This window comes from Cantharellus anzutake (assembly GCF_015039405.1).
Source record: "Cantharellus anzutake strain C23 chromosome Unknown EI90scaffold_606, whole genome shotgun sequence".
NCBI lineage: Eukaryota > Fungi > Basidiomycota > Agaricomycetes > Cantharellales > Hydnaceae > Cantharellus > Cantharellus anzutake.
Genome location: NW_024067556.1, coordinates 3,860 through 14,194, shown reverse-complemented (window position 1 = coordinate 14,194; position 10,335 = coordinate 3,860). Strand labels below are relative to the sequence as shown.

General features: G+C 45.7%; 3 protein-coding genes across 3 annotated transcripts; 2 read left to right on the top strand and 1 right to left on the bottom strand.

Annotated features, from left to right (window-relative positions):
- Window positions 1-985: 985 nt before the first annotated feature.
- Window positions 986-1,922, top strand: EI90DRAFT_3027014 (uncharacterized protein; the record flags this gene model as incomplete). The annotated part of the gene is made up of 3 exons (XM_039057957.1): window positions 986-1,247; window positions 1,289-1,398; window positions 1,698-1,922. The coding sequence occupies 3 exons, from the start codon at window positions 986-988 to the stop codon at window positions 1,920-1,922; spliced, it is 597 nt and encodes a 198-aa protein (XP_038907285.1).
- Window positions 1,923-3,264: 1,342 nt separating this feature from the next.
- Window positions 3,265-4,158, top strand: EI90DRAFT_3027013 (uncharacterized protein; the record flags this gene model as incomplete). Its single annotated transcript, XM_039057956.1, has 5 exons — window positions 3,265-3,313; window positions 3,371-3,392; window positions 3,644-3,694; window positions 3,717-4,020; window positions 4,048-4,158. The coding sequence occupies 5 exons, from the start codon at window positions 3,265-3,267 to the stop codon at window positions 4,156-4,158; spliced, it is 537 nt and encodes a 178-aa protein (XP_038907284.1).
- Window positions 4,159-5,297: 1,139 nt separating this feature from the next.
- On the bottom strand, window positions 5,298-7,699 carry EI90DRAFT_3027012 (uncharacterized protein; the record flags this gene model as incomplete). Its single annotated transcript, XM_039057955.1, has 9 exons — window positions 5,298-5,317; window positions 5,348-5,500; window positions 6,241-6,318; window positions 6,502-6,635; window positions 6,751-6,926; window positions 6,988-7,095; window positions 7,153-7,274; window positions 7,330-7,445; window positions 7,527-7,699. The coding sequence occupies 9 exons, from the start codon at window positions 7,697-7,699 to the stop codon at window positions 5,298-5,300; spliced, it is 1,080 nt and encodes a 359-aa protein (XP_038907283.1).
- Between the last annotated feature and the right edge of the window lie 2,636 nt (window positions 7,700-10,335).

Sequence of the window (10,335 nt, the reverse complement as noted above, 5' to 3'; positions counted from 1 at the left end):
CAAGTGGGCGTGGAGAGAATGGATCTCCATCAAAACCTGCATATTCTGGACCATCTTTCTCTGCGACAGCGAAGCGACAAGGGCACGAGTAGAGAACTATTTTGGACTAGACACTTACAGGCCGATGAAGCACATACTCAATATTTATCGCTTCATAAGTACAAATTGTTCTCCGACCCCATCCTTATGCTATCCTTTAAACCTCGCACTCTTTTGTTTGACACTTGCTTTTTACTTTCCATCCTCCGTCCTTAAACACAACTGCTACCATCACACTCATTTTTTTGACAAACACTCCATCTATTCCACTGTCCGTATACCTGCCAACACTCTCATTTTATTCCCATCCATTCCTCCACACCCTTTGTTTAGAAAAATCTAAAAGTATACATTGATACCGCAGTTAATTTATGTTGTGGAGATATTTTGGCCAAGTAGCGTCTGAGTCATTCAACCCAAACGAAAAGCTGCAACCAGATTCAAAAAGCCTAGTCACAAGGAAGGTCAAGGCTGCGCAGCAGCCATTTCTAGTTCTGCATGGCATCAGAAAGTTTGTCAGTATGGTCGAGGGAAGCTGGAATCGGAGTTGCCCACTTAGTTGAAAGTTGACGTCCCTGCGCCCAAGAACGGTGGTAGGTTAAATGGAGACGATGCCTGATACAGCGGATTGAACGATGCTGAGGGCAATGTGGGCGCTGTGAGAGGCGAGATAGAAGTCGACGTCGATGACGCTGGATTCCATGTCGCAACAGCTGCCGTATCCCAAGGGTAAGACGTGTTATAATTGCGGCATTGCAGCCCGACCTGAGTGTGATATCACAATGTCATTAGATATCGCTCTCAGCTCTACACATCGTACTTATATGCATCTCTGTGTGGCGCAAATGAACAAAGGTTAAAGCATTAGGACAATGAAACTTCCCATAAAAGGGAACAATAATCATAACAACAAGGGCATCGGCATGCCACTTCAACACTCATTCCGATGACCATACATTCCTCCAGTTCTGTTGGCAGGACGTATCAAAGTCGCATGCAGCAGCAGTGGCAATGGGTGCATAGATCAGGAAGTGGTAGCAGGCGTGTTCAGTGGGGGAATGGTGATATCGGCATGGACAGTGATGAGCAGGGATGGGCAGAAAAATGGGTAGCGGCAGACAAGACATCATGTCTCGATTGGAAGAACAAGCGGTGTCAAAACACAGACAGACAGCCAGCAAATGCAGCTAGCATCGGCAGCCTACAGGGTAATTTTCAAAGATTACACTCAAGTCACGCAACTGGCAAGGCAGGGTGATGTCAACACTGGCAGCGCACGAGAAGCAGCTAGCAAACACAACTAGCAAGGTGGTGTTGACATCGGCAGCTAAAATCGCAAGCCCAACGGCAGGGCACAGGGTAGTTACAGAGCTTTATCCTCAAGCGCCCAACATTTGATCACAAGCCCGCACGGAACAGTCCAATCATCGGCCAGGTTACAGGACACTCCGATCGGCATAAGCGGGGTGGCATAATACGTCAGCACATCATCTGCAGCGCATTTCGACTTTCCCTTCAGCAACGTCAGGTTCCTACCAACTCTTCCCTCAACACGACATTCTGGCCTTTCCTACTTCAGTAACGTCGGGTTGCTACATCAACCCTTCCCCTCAACCTGACATCCATACATCTCACTTTCTCCACTGTGGTGTCAACAGGCACAGGCGACGTGGGTACAGCGACTCGACAGCGAGGGGGGAATGGCAAAAGACGGTGGAACAACCGGCAGTGACAGTGCTGACACACAGACAGCGGACAGTGGAAAGTGGACAGTGGCAACGGCAGGGGGGACTGCAGAGAATGGCACAGGCAGCGCTTTGAGCAACACAACAATACTTCCCATGCCCATGCCTATAGTGTACAGCGAGTACGGCTCACAGTGACAGTGCACAGCGTACAGACAGACAGATGGATGGACGACAGCGCTATTACAGCGCATAAACAGGTCTAGATGACTAGATGACAACAGCACAGCGGTGCTTATCGTCAATGGGCCTCTTCAAACACAGGGCGATCATACAGCAAGTACGACACAGATACGAGCAGGGTGATGACCGACAGCGCCGGTGCAGCGTTGAAGGAGGAGAACAGAAATCCTATAAAAGGCTGTTCTTTCTTCTGATACTTATATGTTAGTATTGGTACTTTAACTCAACCACTGTAGCGTTTTGGTTGCTTTGTGTATTGATATTTGTATGTGTTACTAATTGTTTGTGTGTGTATGAAATTCTCAGGGTTCAATTCACTTGTCTACCTGATTGTTCCACACGAAAATCGCGCTATAGACCTACTATTTTCAGTCGTTTCACCTCTGTCTTGTCACTTTTAACTCGGAGCGACTCCAACCGACTTGACTCAACGTCACTATTTCTTAACTTCTTCTTAACTTTTTACTGAGGGTTGATCACTTTTACTCAGATGTGATCTGAACTGCACACTTATACTAATAAAACTTAATTTTTATTAGGACGCCTTATGACCTATGAGCCAGAGCACGTAGGGGAGAGGAGTAAAGAAGGAAGAGGGGTCGGACCAGAAAATGCGGTCTTTTATACCTTTCCTAAGGGCTCTGTTTTCACATGTCACTTTACTATTTACATTGCTGAGTAATCTTATATTGAGCTTAGCAATCTTCTTATGTAAGCGATCAGCATCCCATTCTGCTTCTAGAACTTTCTGGAAGTTTTGGTGTGGGAATTAGCCAATTGCATTGCCTAACACCCATCATGACCTTGTTTACCCTTGTTTACTCACTTTATTCTAGGTCACATGTCATGGGGTTATTTGTTAGCTTAAGAGTGTAGCTTTCCGTCGGTATAAACAACAGTAAACTACGAGGATTATTTATGAAGATATGAATTTTTCAAGATTTAATTTTGAGGTTCTCCAGATTGCTTTGGCATTAGCTCATCCATTTTCCTACGATTAATTCTGGATAAATTATGCCTTGTTTCTGGACTCAAACTCTTTAGTTTCGCATTTCTAGCTCATCCGTTTTCACCACAAACTCAGGATGTTTGAGCCAGTCTTCTCTGCAAGTGTGTTTTAATCTTGTTAAATCCATTTCTCCCTCAATTCTTCAGATTTTAACATGAAATTTTTTCGTCCACAGACCTATACTTCAACTCTTTAAGACCGACAAATATTCATATTTTTCCCTATTTTCCTCGTATAAATATTTCCAATTCTTTCATCCTTTCCTCGTACCCGACCATTTTTCATTATATGAATGCCTTGATTTCCTTCCGATTTCTCTTTCTCATTCGTTTCGTACGTTCGTAAAACTATTTTCCCACGTTACCACGAATTTCTAATATTTTATTTGATACAGGAAACCTTGTTTTTGTTTTCATGTGAGTTTATTTGCTGTTTTTCTTCATTTTCTGAACCATCTTTTAATCCCTAGACTTGAAAGTTCGCACAGATACTCAATCCATCGACTCTGTTCTTCATTATTTTTCCGATATCTTATTTCAATTCATTGTGTTGAGTTATGATTTTATTCCTATTTTTATTTCTGGTCCGTGGAGGTTGTATGATTTTTATCCAATTTTCTGTGATGGTTTCTGGTTGTTTTAGTGTTGTAACTTTTATATTCCTACAGCGTGCGTGACGATGGGGATGTGCGGGGTTTTGCAAAGCTTCAACAGCAACTGTACGCACTCACAGCAATGTAGGCATGATACGTTGGTCGCGCACAATTCACAGACATGGGGCATATCAGTGCAGCAACAGTGCAAGCAGCATGTGTCAAATGGTCGCAGGCGGCGTCAGCGTGGATACACAGCGCACGGAGGGGGGTGGGCAGCAACACTGGGAATGGCAGCAGTAATGTGGGGAACGGGGAACAACAGTGGTGGCAGCAACAATGGCTGCACTTTGAGCACTCGATCAGCTCATAATCTCCCTCCCTTGCTCAAAGCGCTTGTTGGTCCTAAGTGCTCAGCTTCCGCAGTGATGGAGCAGATGGAGTACCGGTACGTCAGCAATGGCAGTGTTTGTCAATAGCACACAGAGAACATGGGGATCGGTGCCACAGTCAACCCCATACAGGCAGTGGCAGTAGCGCGCGGTCAGCATGCTGAAGTTATCGCTAACCTCAAGCACCCCAACTGCTAAGCAAACAGCAAGTGTGACTAAGCACAAGAAACAGAACACGGAAATGTCTCATCCGTGGGTTTTTACTGAACCCCCAAACAGCGCGCATCCGCAGCATCGGGGGCAGTGCTTAACAACAGCGCGCAGATGGGGTAGGCAGCGGTTGCCTTATCAGGAAGGTATGGTGGGTGAGAATGCTCGCATCAGGAGGCACTCCGGACGCCATCTATGGGGGTGGTTCAGTTCTGAATGTCGCAACGGGGGGTCCTTTGTTTGCTTCGCTCATAACTCCTGAAGTAGTCAGCCGTTCGCCTCTACACTCAGTACGTAGATAGCCCTAATCTTCCTCTATCGGACAAGCGCAAAATCGTGTCTCTGCGATTCCTAGACAGCGCTCACGTCGAGGTTTACTTCTGATCATCAAAAATACACATTCTCGACGACGATCTCCCTGACTTCTTCACCAATCCCGGCGTTATAGGGCTCGTTACAATCCTGTGATCAACCTCTACAAGTTCTCTTATTAGGGAAAAGCGCCATTCGGTAGCGGTGCGTGGCAGGGTGTGCAGAAAGAGCAGGACAGCTTCAGGAGCGCAAGCGACAGCGCACAGGCAGTTGCGGCAACAGGGATGGGACATGGTTGGCAAGGAGCATAGTACACATGCAGTACTAGGTCGAATGTCAATGGAAATAGTTCAAGCATCCCAACAACAACGTCGACGGCAATGCCACATCAGCAACACATCATTGCACGGATGATCAGGCACCAGACACATCGCATTGGTCAGCGAAGTCAGCTAGCATGTATTGATGGCAGAGCATGCATGGCAGCCACCAGTCATGGATGCGGCGACGATGACGGTCAGGTGAGCAGCAGGGCAAGGGGGGGTTCACCTCAGCGACATAACGGATAAGAGCTGAAAGCATATTAAGCATGGCAAGGCAGCCCAAGTGCTGGGTACATCGGATCACAAGCAGCCACCCCTGCGCAGGTGGGTGTGGTGCGTCATGAGGACAACACTTCAGGCTAAGTGGTCAGGGACACTCCCCTGTGATGGGATTGCCACTACACACAGCTGACATCTGTCCCATCAGGTCCCTCATGCCAGGACTTTGCCACTTTCGGAGCTGTCCCTGACACTTGCATTTTGGTCGCTGCACTACAATGAGAGTTGGCAAACTGCAGATGGAAAGAAGACCAATGACTTACTTTTGGCTTGAAGTGCGATAGATGTAGGCATGTCCTCAGTCTCATCTCCACTATGTGTACTTTGTTGACCATTATCGTCATTGTTGCTGCCATTGCTGTCCTCGCTGTTGTTGTCATCAATGTTGTTGCTGTGATGGCTTATGCGACGATGGCCTATCCATCCCAAAAGAGTCTGAGTTAGTCATCAAACACAAACAAGCATTACTTGCACTTAGGAAGAGTGTCAGAGACCGGATCGAGACAAAGGATTGCCTCCATGGCAGAGGGCTTTGGCCTCAGCGACTCAAGCCAGGAGCGCTGTGCCAAGTTACACGTCTGTGCCCTAATTTACTTACTGGCAACGAGAACTAAAAGGGGGTCAACTCCAGTCGATTTTATTACTGAGGTGTAACCTATGTACAAGTTGAGTATATATAGTTACAGCGAGGGTGGGCCCATAAATGGTGGGGCCGAGCAGAGCAGAGCTAACAGAGTTGATTAGCTGATTGAATATTACCAACAAGTTGGGTTACGGGGTTAGCGGAATGGTAGGCAATAACCCATAAATGGAAAGGAGGGATAGGCCCAAAGGTGGGCTTGCAGGGCAAGTGAGTGAATTGCCCAGCAGAGGCAGGAGTGTGCTAGCGGATGTTGGAGCTGTCCAGAAGCCTTCAGGGCTCTGTACTTAGGGAGGCATAGGTAATATACTGAAAAGAGGGGGTGGTGACCATCGAGGGAAGTGGAGGTGATTGTGGAATACAGGAGCTCCGAGGTTAGTGAAGAAGGAGCAGAGGTAGTCCAGAGGGACCAGAGGTAGTGAAGGACGATGGCTGTGGATGGATATGACAAAGAGGATCGATGTCTACAAGATGTTAGAAATTGCAACAAATTGAGAACAAGTCAACTTCACTCACCTTCATCCGTGAGAGCATCATCAATGTATTTGTTCTTTGAAGGGAGATGCAAGCGGATTCTTGATGGAATTTTGCATTCTGAACAAAGGTGTTAGCATGGACATTGTGAGTGCATTGATTGATCAAGGAAATACTCTTGGCCTGATGGTTGTCTTGGGTGCAATGTCTCATCAGACCGGTTGCGGATGACCCTATCCTTGTCATCCCTATTTGGTTTGCTGCATGAATGCCAGATAGAGAGGAAATGTTGGTGATACTCACCTTTCCCTCGCACTTTTCCAGTAATCGGTTGGTTTCCCACATCCTTAGCATGGTAATCATCTGATTCAGTGTGGCCCCCATCAAATTTAGTGCAGCTGTCATCCGATTCTTCATCTGATTTGGTGGGGTCATTTCTGCAGTTGCCCAGTTCAGTGTCACTCTCAATGGCGACATTATCTATGGCAGTATTATTCTGGGAGACACGATGAGCTATGCGCTGTAGTCCTGGGATCCGTTTAACATTTTCACCTGCATGGGACAGCGGAATAGTTGTTTAGCATTGGTCCAGCAAGTGTATTGATCACCTTTTTGTTTGGCCTTTTGTCGAAGAACTGTTTTACATTCTCTATCGCTGTCTTGATTAGTGCTGGAATAGGCCAGCTTTCTTCATAATTCTGTTTGATCCAGGCATGCTCGATAAGGATCTGCATGATGCAAATAATCAGTGTGCTATAATGATGAGGAAAGTGGATTAAATAGGCTCACTTCATCTTGAATTATTTTGAGCATTTCAATGTCAATGGCATTGTATCTTATCGTGCCTTGAAGGTATGGCCCCCTAATATTTGCGCGTAGGGCAGATCGAATGGATTCCTGATATTTGGTTGTCACACTGCAATATCACATGAATTAGAAGGCCTCAGTACTCACTCGTACAGTGTTCATATCTTTTTTCATAATGCTCAGTTCCTCCATCAGACAGAAGCCACAATTGAGACGATCTGCATGACCCCACAGCCATGGAATTTGCTCTTGGACATGGTTTTGATGCACTGAGTGCAACAAAATATATCAGAGTAGCCAACACAGAGAGGCTACTGCACTTACACATGTCAGCATCCTTCTGGAGGCCTGGAGGACACGATCGTAGATCAATGCATTTGAATGTGAAAATAGAGGGAGACTTGCCTTCTAGCACCTTCTCGAGCTGTTCTTTTTCACATCTGAGGGAAGAAATCGTGCGTTTTTGAGTTACAGAATGGCATGAGAAATGGTGCGATGGTGGAGCGCAAGAGGCTGGTCACCTGGGCAGATCGTGTTTGTTCCAAGTTGAATTCATTCTCATCTCAAACAGAACCAAATATGCCAAAATAACACGTCTCAAGCGCCTGCAGCTTCCATTGGTGTAATTTCCCCTCTCACTCAACTGTTTAGCTCTCTGAGAGGTGGGACACATCTGGGTACTTTGATCAAACATTTTGAGACTGCCTTAAGCTATGGTTCATGATTGCCACACAAGTGACACAACCAAAGCTTGGAAGCCAAGGTACTCGACTAGCACAGCTCTGTCAGGGGACATAGCGTAAGCAGTTCTCTGTTACCCTATCAATATCGCATAAGACTATATCACCGCATGTAGCCGCATCAGCCCTCATATATCGTAAATCCCTCACCTTCTCCTGATCCGACTCTGCCCCCTGATCCGAGTGTTCCCTCACCTCTATTCACTTTGTTTTCTATCGGATCATTGTTTAGTTCCTTTGATCCTATCTCTTCTGATTGATTGATGTCACTTGTGTATATAGCTCTATGTGCCGCTGAGGGTTGGAACCTCAGCTTTGTCTACGACTAGGTTTTCAGGTGATATTTGACTCGGACTGACAAGTGATCCCTGACAAGCTCGCAGACACCACAAAGTCCAAAGGTCACATCTTTTTGGATGTCTGGCTCCCCATAGCTATTACAAAAGGCGAAAAGGAACTCTCAATCCTGCTATGGAATCAGAACTCGACACAATGGGGAATTCACCATGGGAAGATCCATTCAAATATGAGCACTGGGCCTCAGAAGTGGAAATGGCACACTTTGACGATGATTGCAAAATTTTGTATGCTTCCAGTCAGCTATGAATACAGTTTGGTGCTAACATCTGCTCCTAATGCTAATGGAAGCAATGATCGGAATGATGATGGATCCCAGAGTGATGATGGATCAGGGGAATTCTCAGGGCCTAACCAGGCATCTCTGGAAGAGTGGATGGAGGCTGTTGAGGAATATAAAGCAGGCATGACCTTACGGCGCTATAACCAATTTTGTGTGTCGTAATTTCTCTCACTTTGTCATCAGCTAACCTGCAAATGCAGACAACCAGCCCCTTTCCAGTGTAGACTACACAAACCTGAAGATGTTCGACATTATGATTCACAGCAATATGTCTGGTTTGACATATAGCATTATTTGGTTGCGCTTTGAAGAACTTCAACTGAAGTCGCTTCATCAACTTCACTCATACATCTCCAGGCTTTCCCATGTCATAGAGCATTCATATGACTGCTGCATTAACAGCTGCTGCTGTTTTTCTAGCGAACTTGCCAATCTCGATACTTGTCCATACTGCAAACGATCACGCTTCAAACCAAATTGTCGTCATCCCTTCAAGACCTTCCATTATCTCCCAATGGGACCTCGCCTCAAAGCGCTCTACACAAACAAGAGCTTTGCTGAACATCTAAAATACCGTGGGGCTCTTGATCTCAATACTGGGACTATTGACGATGTCTTTCATGGAATCCACTACCATCATCTACAGCAACAACAAGTTTGTCTTGATGGGCAGCGATATCAGCACTATTTATTCAGTGATCACTGGGACATTGCACTGGGGATCATGATGGATGGATTTCAGATCTTTGAACACCAACGCGATGGCAGCATGACTTACTGGCCCATTATCGCAATCAACTTCAACCTGCCACCCGAGGAATGTACTAAACTGTCGAATATAATCCCACTTGCTATAATCCCAGGGCCAAAGGCACCAAAAGACTTCAATTCCTTCTTGCAGACAGTTGTTGATGACTGCAAGCAGCTGGCTCTGGGAGAATGGGCATTGGATATAACTTCAAATGAAACTTTCAAGCTTCGAGCTTATCTGATTTCTTTTCATGGCGATATGGTTGCTGTGAAGCACATATTGAATTTTAAGGGTCCTAATGGGATTTCCCCATGCTCAGTCTGCCACATTAAGGGAATTAGGAATCTTGATGGTGCGACAACATACTATGTCCCTCACACACCTCCTCTTGACCAGCCCAAAACATGTGATACATACTGGGATATTCGGGACAACTTGCTCCATTCCAAATCTGATTATCAACACACACTCTCAGAGGTCGCTTCCCTCCTAGGCAGTTCCAGAGGCTCAAAATCGAAGCTTTCCAAAATCCAACAACAGTCTGGGATCAAGGGAAACTGCATGCTCACTGAACTTCCATCCATTTCAATTACTGGGTCTTTCCCCCATGATTGGATGCATCTTTGCCTAGAAAATCACTCAAAAAATCTGGTTGCACTATGGAAAGGTAAATATAAAGGCTTGGATGAGGGGAAGGAAAGCTATCAGCTTTCTGAAGCTCTCTGGGAAAGAATCGGACAAGAAACTGCTCAAGCTGGGGACTTGGTACCCTCATCCTTTGGATGTCATACCCCAAACATTTGGACAGAAAAGCACATCTTCACAGAAGATTGGGCTTTCTAGATGATTCACATAGCGCCGTATGTTCTCAGCAACAGGTTCAACCGCCCCAAATATTACAAACATTTCATGAAATTCAATTCAATCCTCAAACGCACCATTCAATATTCTTTCACAGAGAAAGACCTGGATGAGTTGGAGCAAGATATCATTGATTATGTGAAAGAATATGAAATGTGAGTTCATTTTATCACTTGAGTTTTGTGTGTGAAACAATATATTGCGTGGCTTTTCTAGTATTTACTACCAGTTTTCGGCTCTGCATTTATCTGCATGCCCCCTCACTGTGCATGCACTCCTTCATATCCCATACGACATTCGAAACAATGGGCCACCATGTAACAATTGGACCTTCATCA